Raw genomic sequence first — 14,287 nt, 5'->3', positions numbered from 1 at the left:
CAGTGTTTAAGTGCCTCGAGGTTTAACAGGAACAGAGATGCAGTAAGACGTGGATGAGATACTTTATTTTAGAATGAAGAGAGTGCGAAGCAGTGGAAAACCACTGGAGAGAAGTATATATATATATATATATATATATATATATATATATATATTTTTTTTTTTTTTTTTTTTTTTTCACAATCTTGATAAATTGTGCAGCATTGGAAACAAAATGTTTTATTCTTTTTTTCTTTTTTTCTTTTCTAAAATATATTTCCAGGTATTCTGGTGTCAAATATATAAACAATTAAAAATGTGTTTAAAAAATGTCTTGTGCTATTGTGTTTGTTATATATCCTGACCTGCTCACACACCTACAAGTAACACACACATATTGTGGCTCAGACTTATCCTTTAGTCCACAAAACACTGCTGGAGTTTCACAGGAAAACAGTGTTGCAGAATCTCACAAACAATGGAAGTGAATGGTGACCAGTTTTCAAATGTAAAAAGAAAAACAACACAATAAAAACATAACACATGCCCACTTTATACAGTTCGGGGCAAAAAACATTAAGTTATTTACACAGTATGTGTTATTTTACCCTGTATACCAGCATAGGTCCCCAGACAGTGTTGGAATATCTTAAGTTACATCTGACTGGAAAGCTGAGACTCTTGTGGATTCAATGTGCCCAGTTATATTCATGTGAAAACCATTTCATTGTAGTGAGATTTTTTAACTTTGACTCCGCTGTATAGAATGACCTATAGTGACCTCTAGGATAATCACAGAAACTTCACTACCAAAAACAAAACCTGGAGAGCTCAGAGGATGGATGGCTTTCATATGTACACTGACAATAAAAGGGGTTTCTGCACAATCCCCAGAATACACTGCTAACCAGCCAGTCACTGAAAAGTGTAATTCATCTTCAAATGTCAAAAATTTCTGACCCCAAACCACAGCATGAATTTTTCTACAGTGGTTTTCTGGATCTTTGTCTGAATGTGGTATTTTGAACAGATTTTGACCTTTTTTTTGCCAGTTCTCTAGTTGTCAAAATGGTTAAATAGTGCACCAATGTGTAATAAATATCAACCTAAAATCTACCCCAGCTTTTTTAAGACATGATAGAGCATGAGGATGGCTATCATGCACTTCAGTCACAATGTTCTAAGCCCTATTACAATCTTTCCAAATGTGAATTTGGGGTACAAAGAAAGCACAGTGTTTATTACAGACATGAAAAGCTCGACACACAGTGTGGAGCAGCAGCTTAAATTAATCTTCAGGTTCAAGCTTTCAGATGATGTATATCACTTCTATGGGGCCTATATTGTTGAAGTACCATCTCCCCCTAAAACCCCTGCCCGTTCCTAAAAATGACCAATATAAGTGTATGATATGGAGAGGTGAAGTGGAAAAGGTTAAACAGATGCAGATAATCATCAGATAATTTAAAATGCATTTGTTTTATTTGAAATGAACAGGATTTCTTACAAAGTCTTATTTTGTTATGTTTTCTTTCAACACAGACTGTGACATCTCGAGGCTGTTGTCTAATACTAAAGCTCCTATCTCCCAGAGTCGTGAAAGCAGCCCTATTCCTACATTGTGATAAATGTGCTTCAATGTATTCCAACGGGGCGCCCCTCCTGGCCAATCAGGGTGTGTGCAGCAGCTTCGACACCACCCCCCAGCGGCCGCACAGGCGCACTGAGCTCCCAACTGCCATTTTGTGGCAGAGGCTACTCTGCTAAAGCGGGAGAGGGATTAAAACAAACTGCGAAGAAGCCCGCATTTCTTAACAGCCTGTCAAACTTTGTAGCACTGACTCTCTGCTTTCGGCTCAGTTAAACGGGAGGAGAAACACACTGAAAAGAGGTAAAGTATCACTACTTTTCTGATAAGGGGGGAGTTTGCAGGATCTTTAATCGGCCTCTAGGTGTCACGATGGGGCTGTGGGTCCGGGCAGCTCGTCGGAGGGTGTTTGTCTCCCTCTATCGTTATTGAAAAAGCCGTCAAAATACGTTTAAATAACCCAAGTTCGAATAAATGTATACACAACCCGTGGTATTTGACGTATATCTGTGAACATATCGTCGAAGATATGTTATGAATACTTGGCCGGTTTGGTGGGAGAGTTTAGGCCGAGGCGTCCATTTTCTCGCTTCTTTGTTTCCGTCTTTACAGCCTGGACGACAAACTGGCGGCTTTAACTCGCTGCTAACGTTAGCTAGTTAGCATCACGACAAGTGGAACACAAACACACATCCAGACAGCCACGGTGACTTTCCTGTGGGACTACAGGCAAATAACCGCGTCACATTTCTCTTAACTGGTGTAACTTTGAGTCTCAGCGTGTTCTATAACGTTAAACTATACCTTTATGTGAAAAATGGATGCAGCTGCTGACATTAGCTAACAGCTAGCCGAGTTAGCTCAGAGTCAGGCCGCTCCACACCCAGTGCTCTGAGCTCGACTGAAAGAGAGGACGTCTCCTAAAGTAACTGGAGCAAATATTTTAGTATTTGATTCAACCGATCTGATAGTTATATCGCATCTGCTATTATTGAAACTAAAGTCAGTTAAGTTGCCTGTTCAGGTAGCGCAGTAAATCCGCAGAAAGTATAACGTTCAGGCCGGCGCGGAGACAAGAATGACGAGGCATTCACAGCAAAACTATACTCAGCCACTGATTCACTCAGTCTAAATACACCATTTGTGTTTTTTGAAAATCACCCATCTTCCGTTGTCGAATATCGCATTTCTCCATCTGTTTTTCTGTCATCTTGCCGTGTCGGACTTGGCAGTTGTTGTTGCACCCGTCGCCCGCTTGTCTCTTATTCTAAGCCCACCTAGAGCATCATAGCCACAGATATATATTATAGCAGAGAGCTCCCTCTACGATTCGGCTTGGAGAGCTACAAAAATACCGCTGTATAAACGCTGCGCAGGGAGGCGACAGGCGCCCGGCTGGCCGCTCACTGCCACTGCCATGTTGTGGTTAATTAGTCGAAACATAAGTCAAAGAATCTATGAAGGCCCAACGTTATACTACAGCCTTACCAGATTTTACCCATATAGCAACATCAAAACATGTGGATATAGGAAGATGCAAACAAACAGATGTACGCATTGTCACAAGCATGTCTGTGCAGCTGTTACACACGTTGTCACCATTAATTTATACATTTGCTTAGATTTACCAAGTTGTATTTAATCTAACAAATCTCAAATTTAAACCTGACTCTTTCAGCGAGTTGATTAAATAGAGATTAGGGTAATTTATATAGTGTCTACATCATCTGAAGTACACGTGTTCAGAATCCATCTCATTAGCTACTTTGGTTGTTAATGTATGGCTATATAATCTAATAATATATAATCTACACAGTAGTCAGATCTGGACACAGACAAGTTGTCGGACCATGGTGAATGTGTAGCAATTCAGCATGGACCAAAAACACTAGCAATTTTTCTTTTGTGGACTTCAAAGCTGCAGCTAACAATTACTATAACTGAAATTATTAATCAATTGCTAAAATATTTGGCAACTAATTTTCTTTGGATCAGCTGATTGATCAATATCAAATTGTTGTAGCTGAACTTGTGATCTTGTAAACCTGTTGGAATAAGAACCTCTGCATTAGAAATGTTAATCTCATACAGAGACTGGGAAAACAGATTTTATGTGTACATATTACAACTAGGTGGACCAATATTGAGTTTTGAGGTTGATACTTATATTGACATTTGGGAGGTTAAAAATCAGATTAGCCTACTCTAGTGTGAACCATCTCACAAATAAGTAGTGTGTGTTTAGTTTTCCACAGTGTGTGTTACACTGAAGTTTCACATACACAGTGATGAATTTTGGCTCTGCTTTCTGTTGTTAACAGAATGCAAGATAATAGTGCTAAAGATCTGATTTCTGCTTTGAATCTGTTGTTACAAAGCAGGTGTCTTTATTAGTACTTACAAATAATTTCTACCTGTTCAAAAACCTCTCATACAGTTTTTCCATTATTTCACAAACTCGGAATCATATTAACCCTTAATGGAATCATTGTCAAATCTATGTCTAGGACATCCCTGCTTCTTCTAGATGCAAAAGAAGGTTTAATTGAGTGTTAAGTAGCTCTAATTAAAGAAGGAGATGAGGAAGAACCCCTTCAGCTGCCTGTTGGGTTGTTATCCACTTGTGTATGTTGAGTGACCCCCACTGACCTGGTGTAGTGTTCTCAAGAGAACTGAAACAAGAATAGAAAAGGAGGAGAGAGGCTGCCATGGAAGCACTTTCTTGATGAGTGAATGTATCTGCCACTAACCCTGTAATGATGTATTCCCCCTCCCCTCTTACAGGTTTGCAGTCAGGTAGCAGCCTGAAGCCTCAGGTAAGCAAAAGTGTCTTGAACAGAACAGTTAATACTGTCAGGGATGTGTACACTGTTGAAGCCACTGTCAGTGTGTGAAAGAAATATCTGAATGTATAAGAGCAGCTGTGTAACATGTCCCTCTTCCCTCCCTCAGCTTGGCAGGGACAGCGAGGTAGCAGAAATTTGAATCAGCAAAACTCAGGGCTTTCAGCAGCAAACATCACCCGTATCATAATCCTGCAGGCTGCAGTACAGTCTACAGAAATCATGAAAGCAGACAGTTTCTCATTCCTGTTCCAGGTAACACTGGTAGAGTTAAGTGCCAACAATTTCACAACAATGGTTTGTTTGAGGGAATGTCTGTAGCAAGTATCAGTGGTAAATGGTTAGTCTATGTGTAGGGAGCCACTGAGACATCCAAAGATGTCAATCAATGCCACTGAGATTTTTTTGAGCGTAGAGTGGAAATAAGCTTTGGCAGCCAACTCACAGTGGCTGGCTTCAATATTAGATTAACTGTGCTTGTACAAAGCTTGTATTTGGTGTAAAAGTTCTGACCTCCCTGACAAGCCTAAACCCTGCTCAACACAAGGGCTTAATGTTTTCCTGTAACCCCAGGAAATAAAGGGTGTCTTGCCATAGACAACATTTAATTTTTAAACGGCAAAGACAGTGAATGGTGTTTGTTCAAATTATAATGTAATTCTGTAACTCAGATTTATTAGTTCTAATTACATTTGTTAGTGATACAGAATTGTTTGCATGGGTGCACAAGCACGCAGGAAACAACTTCACATTCTTCCATGATTTGAGTCTGAACACCACTATCGTAAGGCAAATGTGATTCCAGCGGATGGCTTAAAAATCCCAAGGGGTGATGTAAAACACTGATAATAATGTTTGTTTTCACAACGCCATGTTCCAGTTCCTACCCAGCATGGACGGTGGGCCAACAGAGGGTGTAGGGGTGGTGGAGGTCCCCACCAAAGACTTCCCCTCCATCCAGGCCGTTCACAGCCAGGATGCCATGGTGGCTGACCTCCTCCAGCAGGCTGCAGAGGCGGGGGGTGTGGTAGAGGGACAAGGTGGAGTCGTCCTGGAACAAGGTTCTTACTCATTGTAATCCCACAGTCGATATGTAAACAGAGCATAGAGTAGTTTTGATTTCCACTGCAAGTAGACATGCTTTTGTGGAGAAAGTGGTCAAATTCCTCGTAATGTTCAATGTTTCAGGTCATGGGGAAGGAATGGTTGCAGCCACACAGGCCCAGCAGCAGCTGATGGAAGCTGGGGTTGGGGTTGGTGTGGAAGGCGGAGCAGGGGTTGAAATGATGGTTATGGACTCACTGGAGCCCACCCTGTTGCAGATGAAGACCGAGGTAAGCCCACTGTGAAGAGCTTTGTGTTTGATGTCATGATGTTATAGTTGCCCAGTCCTGGCAGCTGAAGCAGCACACAGGCTTGGTCTCAAAATTAAGTCAGCTAGAACTGAGGACACCTTTTTGCTTTTCCCAAAATGTCATGTAAAAGCCCATTGAAATGTGGTTGATTTCCAGGTGATAGATGCTGCAGTGGGGGGATCATCAGCGACGGTTGGTGTTGTTGGAGGGGTAGCAGGTGCTGCTCACCAAGCAACTGTAACAACAGTGGATCAGACTCAAATCATCACACTACAGGTAAGTGTTCTTTTCAGATCATGGTGTCCTTTCAGTTATTTTTAATAGATACCCCTGGACATGGTCTCTTGACTTAGATCTCTCTCTGTCCCCAGGTAGTTAACATGGAGGAGCAGGCAGCTCTGGGTCTGGGGGAGCTCCAGCTGGTGCAGGTGCCTGTTTCTGCCACCACCGTGGAGGCCCTGCAGCAAGGCACCTTTGTAGACACCACAGCTATGCCAAAGGATGGTGACCCGGTCATCTGCCACACGCTGCCACTGCCTGAGGGCTTTCAGGTACACAAACAGACATACTGGTCAGGCTTTAGTGTAGACTAATGAATGGCAATGCAGGTCAAACCTAAAAACATTTCTGTAAGGCTTTCAGCATAGCTCAAATTTTAGTTGAATATTGTTACGTTAATGTCGATGCTATAGCAGTTGAATGTAAAACAGATGAACTCTTATACAAAACCCTTATACAATCACAATATGAACACCATTATCAGTAGTCTTCATGAACATGTTAAACTCCACTTCAGAGGGTAATTAGCTTACTCTGACTTATCAAACATTAAAGATTATCATAAGTCTGAAAAGTATTTGAGAGAGCTTGGATAAAAAAAATCATGACCTCAAAAGGGCTTGGATTTATCTAGCAATGAAGAGGTCCTTAAAAGAAGGTCTGAGTTTGAGCCTTGTGCGATTTGTCTAAAAATTACCCTACAATACCTTTTTTAATCCACCTCTTCCTTTCTCTGACTCTCCATGTAAGGTCTATCCAGTGATTTGCTGATCACTGTGTCATTTGCTGTTACTGAAAGGATTTCTACAGATATCGTCCTTCTCAGACAGCACTTTCCAATGATAGAACTTACGTTGTTATATAGCTCTCTTCAAAGCCAGCAGAATATAGGAGTTTCTAGTCAACTGCTGCTCTATATGCTGTGTGACTTTGGTGTTTTAACACATAAGTTTCAATCTGGACTGACTCTTTAAAACTCCAGAGTCACACAATCATTTGTCTACAGTCTTTAATTGACTGAGCAACTAAAAAGTATTTTTGATGTGTAGGTGGTTAAGGTTGGTGCTAATGGGGAAGTGGAGACAGTGGAGCAGGAAGAGGAGGGAGGAGAAGCCCACCCTGAAGAGGAGGAAGATGAGGAGGTGGGGAACCAGCTGCTGGAAGAAGGGGAGGATGAGCCCATTCAGCCTCAGACTGACGACCCGAACTGGGCTAAAGACCCAGACTATCAGCCCCCAACTGGAACCATCAAGAAGACCAAAAAGGCAAGATAGTTGTGTGTTATCAATTTCATTGTTATTTGGGATGTGAGACTCTTCCCTTTTATTGAACTTGTACAAGAGAGTGGCAGCTGTATCTGAACTTGTCACCTGCAGATGATGGGTTCTAACGCCTTGCTGTTTGTCCAGGGTAAAAAGAGTCGTCTGCGTTATGCCGAAGGAGATAAGGACATGGATGTCAGTGTCTATGACTTTGAGGAGGAACAGCAGGAGGGCCTTCTGTCTGAGGTCAATGCAGAGAAAGTGGTGGGCAACATGAAACCACCCAAACCCACCAAGATCAAGAAGAAAGGTGAGACACTGCTGTCTGCTGGACTGAGGGCACAATAGGAATGACACTGTCGGTCAGAGTTTGTGAAGTTTGATGTAGACTGCCTCTTCAAATTTGGCTTGGCATAAGAAGCTGTTGTATGTTGTTGTAATCTGTAACATGCTGTGAGACAGTGAAGATATCACAAACATATACTAAAAGTCAAAGTGCAGACTGCTTACCCACACTTAAACTACAAACATGATGTTTATAATGATGTTGTTCATGGTTTTCCACTGAGATAGGGGCTGTGGGTGATACAAGCACTGTCACTGAACATGAGGTATGTCTGTGTTGTGTGTTAGGAGTGAAGAAGACGTTTCAGTGTGAGCTGTGTAGCTACACATGCCCACGACGCTCCAATCTGGACAGACACATGAAGAGCCACACCGACGAGAGACCTCACAAATGTCACTTGTGCGGAAGAGCCTTCAGGACGGTCACCTTGCTAAGAAACCATCTCAATACACACACCGGTACACACAAACACACATTTTTATAAACACGTTGAGGGGAGACAGAACGATGATTGAGTTGAGCGCTTTAATACTGTGGAATGAGAGCTTACACATGTCTTGTTTTTAATTTTTCTAGGGACTCGTCCACACAAGTGCACAGACTGTGATATGGCTTTTGTGACTAGCGGAGAGCTGGTTCGTCATCGTCGCTACAAACACACACATGAGAAGCCCTTCAAATGCTCTATGTGTGACTATGCCAGTGTGGAGGTAAGACAAGCTCCTGCATGCTTTATATTCTTACAGTTCATTTGAATGTAATTTTAATTAAGTCATTCATTTTATTTTATTTTACATTAGTCTTCTGATGTGTGATATGTGTTTTAGGTGAGCAAACTAAAGCGCCACATTCGTTCCCACACCGGTGAGCGTCCATTCCAGTGCAGTCTTTGCAGCTATGCTAGCAGAGACACTTACAAGCTGAAGAGACACATGAGGACACACTCAGGTAAAACTGAGGACACCTTAACTGCTTTTTATGCCTCCATGCAGCAATAGTTGTCGCCAGAGGCATTATGTTTCTGGGTTGTTTGTCTGTTGCATTTATGTATGTGTGTACATCCAATATTTGTGAATGAAGGAAGTGATGATATTTTATATCCTAAAAGTTAAATTGTTAGTGACATCATAATGTTCAGCTCTCCTGTCAGTCCTCTGTCCGCCTCTTTAAAAATAGTTTAAAAGTGAAGACAGCATATTTCTCACAGGAGGTTATTCACTGGATTCACATATGCCAATATAGTGAGAACTTGTTTTACCAAAAAATACATTTTATTCAATTCCTGTCTGAACAGACATGGATGTAAAGTGCAACTTGACTGGTTGACAGCGGCAAAACAAACATAAATACATTTGTACATTTTGCAGCTGGATCTGCAGTGTATAATGTATGCAACGTCTAGTTTGTGATGCTTCCCAGTCAGCTTGTTCTCATTGCTCTTGCTGTTGTAGGATTTTGCTCTATATTCTATTCTATTCCTTGCACTCTACTGGATTTCAAGTTAAAAATATCAAACATGTTTGATTCTTAGGATTGAAAATGAATTATTTTGTATTCTATAATTCTTCTGTTAGATTTGACATGTTAATGAAAACATTGAACAGAGATGAATTTGTGTACAATCCTCTTCTCAGGAGAGAAACCTTATGAGTGCTACATCTGCCATGCCCGCTTCACCCAGAGTGGAACCATGAAGATGCACATTCTGCAGAAACACACAGAGAATGTGGCCAAATTTCACTGTCCACACTGTGACACTGTCATCGCACGGAAGAGTGACCTGGGTAACACTCACACACAGTGTCCACTTACAAGACAGACAAGATATTTCACTGTGCTGTGTTGTTTCATTCCCCTCATATGTCACCGTTTTAAATCTGCAGGTGTCCATCTTCGTAAGCAGCACTCATTCATTGAAACTGGAAAGAAGTGTCGTTACTGCGATGCTGTATTCCATGAGCGCTACGCTCTCATTCAACACCAGAAGTCCCATAAGAATGAGAAGAGGTTCAAATGTGACATGTGTGACTACTGCTGCCGTCAGGTGTGTTAACACAAATATGTTTGTTTAGAGATCTGTTGGGTTACCATACATCTAGTGGCAAGTGAGTCATTTTATTTGAATATCAGTTATGGATCAGACAATCCAGTACCACACTGAAACTGTCTGTGTAACGCTTCTTTTAACTGTGTTTTATGCTGTGGGGACCAGGAGCGCCACATGGTGATGCATCGTCGAACACACACCGGAGAGAAACCGTATGCCTGCAGCCAATGTGAGAAGACCTTCAGACAGAAGCAGCTGCTGGACATGCACTTCAAACGCTACCACGATCCCAACTTTGTCCCCACAGCCTTCGTCTGCCCCAAATGTAGCAAGACCTTCACTCGCAGGGTAAGTCACAGACCTGAAGTGGACTCCTAGATTCAAGGCTAATAACAAGTAACATATAAAAGTCATCAGATTATCTAACAGTGTGTTCTTGCAGAACACCATGGCTCGCCATGCTGAGAACTGCAGCGGTGAGGTGGAGGAGGCTGAGAATGGAGCTCCAACCCTGAAGAAGGGAAGGAGAGGAAGAAAGAGGAAGATGAGGAGCAGGAGAGATGATGATGACAGCGGTAGGAACTGACATTGTATGCAAGTGTGGGCTAGGGCATAGGCAATATGGCAGTATCCATAATGAAACATTGATATAATTTTTTATATGCTTTCTTTTATGCCTTTTTATCTATGAGTTTTGAATATAAATTACAAATTGGGCAGTACTTTATGCTATTTTTCCTTCAATAAATCAGATGCAAGGTGCTATTATAATATGCATGCTTAATGTTTGCACTCTTTGGCTGACATCTCTTAAAATACATATTTATCAGTTCTATGATACTTTTAAATCACGATGTTATGATGTAGAGGGTTCCGTGGATGATGACTGTCAGGCATCATGATGGGCGATGGCATCATCCATCAGCCCAACCCTAGTGAGTCTGTGTTTGCTCCACTCTTGATTGGTTTATCTGTCTGTCGCTGTTGTATCTCTGTCCTTCAGAGGAGGATCATGCCGAACCAGACGAGGATGAGGAGGGTGAGGGTGAGGAAGAAGCATCACTGCTCCCGGAAGAGGACGAGGCAGAGAGCATGGAACTAGACCAGGCCCCTGCTGCCATCCCAGTACCAGCTCCCGACGAGCCACCAGTCAAGAGGAAACGAGGCCGTCCCCCAAAGAACGCCCCCAAGCCTCCGACACCCAGCAAGACAACCCGGGTGGCTGCTAAGACAGCTGCTTCTGGTGAGTATATCACAGGATCTATCAAACAGCAAATTATGATGTTAAAGAGTACTTTCATGAAAAAGCACTGTAAAGGATTTAGTCTTAGGGTGGTCACATGTAATATATATTAATAATAATGATAATAATATTTGCATTTTGGAACATGAAATGGCAAAGCTAAACTCTCAGCAATACATCATGGGGAATTTACACATGTGAACCTCACAAGTCAGAATCCTACAACGCCCCACAAAGGAGGCCATGAACACTGAACAAGCTTCCCAGATGATGAAAACCTCTGTCAGCATAAACTGACACAGAACTTTTCACCACTAAACTGAAGTTAAGTCTCAGCCTCATGTAACCCCACACATAATACTAATAAGTTAAGCTGGAACCCTGAAATGTTTTTTAATGAAAAATTGAAGTGAAATAAGCATGTGACTTGTTCTGACCCGGCCCTTCAAAGAATCAGAATCAATAAGCAGAACTGGAATCTAAATTTTAATCATCTAGAACAACCTGTTACTGGCTAAAATAACTATATATATTACATTGTTATGTGCATGGAATAATGGAATTATACAGGACTTTTCTTTGTTTTGATATCGATATTACCTATCGGACATATGCCTACTACCTGCATATACAAATATTGATTAACTGAATACACACAGTGACTTATCAGGCAACAGCTTTTGAAAAGGTCAGTGTATACATGTGTTGTTACATGTGACAACAAAACTATAAATCTTTCCCTCTATCCTTTAATATACAACATTTTTCTTAAATGTAGGGTTGTCTTTCTCATTGCAACTTTGGAAAGAAATCACAGCAACACGTTCCCCTTTACGGAAACATGCATAGAAAACCTGATTATAAAGAATGTTTATAACCACCGTTGTGAAAGCCATTATTTCTGATTGGGGTTTTAGCTTTTGCCAAACCAGTTAACATGTAGAAAACCTTGCTATGTTGAAACTGCTTCATGTTTCAACCCTCAGAATGCAGCACTGAAGTGTGTGTCTCTTGTGTTTTGTAGCTGCTGCCATCATTCAGGTGGAGGATGAGAGCACCGGTGCAGTGGAGAACATCATTGTGAAGAAGGAAGACAGCGATGCTTCTGCAGCGACAGCTCTGGAGCAGGGAGTGGCCCTGACTGTGGAGGGGGTGGGGCTAGATGGGGAAGGGGTGGAGACTGTTGAGCTGGCGGTGAATGAGGAAACGGCGGCTGCTGCCGCCAATGGAGATCTGACGCCAGAGATGATCCTCAGCATGATGGACCGGTGAACACGTTACACACATGTAGCCGGACTATGAGTGAAATTGGCAAAAACACATTAACCACACCCACATCCTTGGCCTTCACCTGACAGCGGCCATTTTGCCCCCATTGCATTCGCTGCAAAAAATGGTGGCAGCAAAAACAACCATGCACAAAGAAGGGAAGCCGCATGTAAATAATTCATATCCATATACGTCAATCTACACACACACACACACACACAGAATAACAGATCCCACTGCACATCATCTCCCACATCATATTCAGATATCGTCCAAGCTAATGACTGCTCTCTGCTCCGAAATGCTTCTTTTCAGTTTGAATGTCATCTGGATGAATCATTGTGTAATTTGCTACCTGTTTCTACCCAAAGCCACATCCTGTGTCACTCTCTACCCACACTGACACTGCAGTTCGTTCAGCTCCTCTCTGTGTTGCTCTGCCAAAAGGAGACATTCTGTGATCTACCTTCAATTCTTACTTTGAGTTTCTGCTCTCCTGCTTGCTGTTCTCGCAACTAAGCTGATTTTGCAGATTCCAAGCCTTTATATGTGTATATATAGATCTAAATGTAGTTTTTCCAATGAAGCGTAGTGTATGGTACTTGAGCTTGCCTCTGAGGTACCACTTACTCTCAGTCACGTCTGTACGTTTTCTTTCCCAAAGTATGATTTCCCTTCCTGGCCTGTGTGAACACATGGTCCATGTTGTGGTGTTATTATTACATGGAGGCTTTTGTAATAGGATGTTAACAAATGGAATCTTCTGTATACATGAGCAAATGGGCACAGGCAGTCCAGTTAACTGAAGTCTGTGATAACTTTCTCACTTCTCTTATTCATCTGTTTGACATCCACACTGCCAATACTAAATCATTGTTCAATGGAGACGTGCCCTGTCAGCTTATGCAAATTAATACTCAACATAGCTGCTAATTTAGTTTCCCAGCACCAACACTTTGAGATGAAGTTTTCTATGTTCTCCCGCTGATCACTGATGGAAGATAATTGTTGTTCACAGCTAACGTTCCTCCTGTTCCACACACATTCTGCCATCAAATAAGCAGAATGATCCCACCGGTTGGAGAAAATACAGATAACCTTTATTTTATTGGTAAAACCTTGAACTGTAGCTGTGATTTTGAACATTCCAAAAACGTCAGTTAACATGTCTATGCATTTGAATCATCTCACTTGAAGTAACCAGCAGTAACAATACCAGCTGCTCTTAATTTTTCCTTTTAAATGTGTTCACAGTTCATTCTGTGCCTGGAAGCATTATAAAAGACCAGATTGTGAATCAGTGTCCCAAAAATCAGTCATCACAGGTTTGCATGTAAATACACATTTTACACCTTCTGCTTTTCGATTTATTGTAAACCTTTTAAATGTTTTTAAACAGCTGATTTGTGGTGGGGGAAGGGGATATCAAGGTTTTCATTGATATGTTCAACGTGTTAGTACCATATATGGCATTCTATGAGCCTGTAAAGTAGAGCTGCAATGATTAATCCATCAATCGATTGTTAAATTAATCACCAACTACTCTCATAATCAATTAATTGGTTTAAATAATTGTGTAAGAAAAAAATTCAAAATTCTGATTCCAGATTCTTAAATATGGCCATTTTCTGATTTCTGTACTCTCTAACAGTAAACTGAATATGTTTGGGTTGTTGATGAAAAAAAGACAATTGCCAATGTCATCTTGGAGTTTGGGGAACACTGATTAACATTATTCAACATTTTAAAGCCAAACTACTATTAATCGAGAAAATAATCCACTGATTAATCGACTACCAAAAAATAAATGTCACTTGCAGCCCTGCTATAAAGGCGATCTGTTAAATGATTTATCCATCATGCTCTCCTCCCACAGATGAGCCCCTCTTCTGAACCACTAATATTTTTTCTGTTGCTCATGGCCATTTTTTATCTGCTTTATTCTGTTTCACAGTTTTTATTACAGGAAATGTTGTAGTTCCTACTACATTTCTTTGTGGTTGGCTCAGTTCAGTAGTATGACAGAATCTTTGTCTCATTCTGTTCTCCTTTAAACATTGGTCCACGTGTGAGGTT

The 14,287-nt window shown here is 41.3% G+C and overlaps 1 protein-coding gene across 1 annotated transcript; it reads left to right on the top strand.

Moving 5' to 3' along the window:
• The first annotated feature begins 1,184 nt into the window (after positions 1 to 1,184).
• Positions 1,185 to 13,385, top strand: LOC146315979 (transcriptional repressor CTCF-like). Its single transcript, XM_084734109.1, has 17 exons — positions 1,185 to 1,870; positions 4,352 to 4,383; positions 5,291 to 5,471; positions 5,599 to 5,744; positions 5,922 to 6,041; positions 6,137 to 6,316; positions 7,094 to 7,309; positions 7,454 to 7,616; positions 7,940 to 8,110; positions 8,229 to 8,362; positions 8,480 to 8,600; positions 9,287 to 9,436; positions 9,536 to 9,696; positions 9,865 to 10,047; positions 10,142 to 10,274; positions 10,703 to 10,942; positions 11,967 to 13,385. The coding sequence occupies exons 3-17, from the start codon at positions 5,303 to 5,305 to the stop codon at positions 12,212 to 12,214; spliced, it is 2,535 nt and encodes an 844-aa protein (XP_084590235.1). The 5' UTR covers positions 1,185 to 1,870; positions 4,352 to 4,383; positions 5,291 to 5,302; the 3' UTR covers positions 12,215 to 13,385.
• Positions 13,386 to 14,287: the final 902 nt, after the last annotated feature.

The sequence above is a fragment of the Lutjanus erythropterus genome, chromosome 13, assembly GCF_056507025.1.
Source record: "Lutjanus erythropterus isolate fLutEry1 chromosome 13, fLutEry1.hap2, whole genome shotgun sequence".
In the NCBI taxonomy this organism is placed as follows: domain Eukaryota; kingdom Metazoa; phylum Chordata; class Actinopteri; order Lutjaniformes; family Lutjanidae; genus Lutjanus; species Lutjanus erythropterus.
This window is presented reverse-complemented; position numbering and strand designations above follow the sequence as displayed.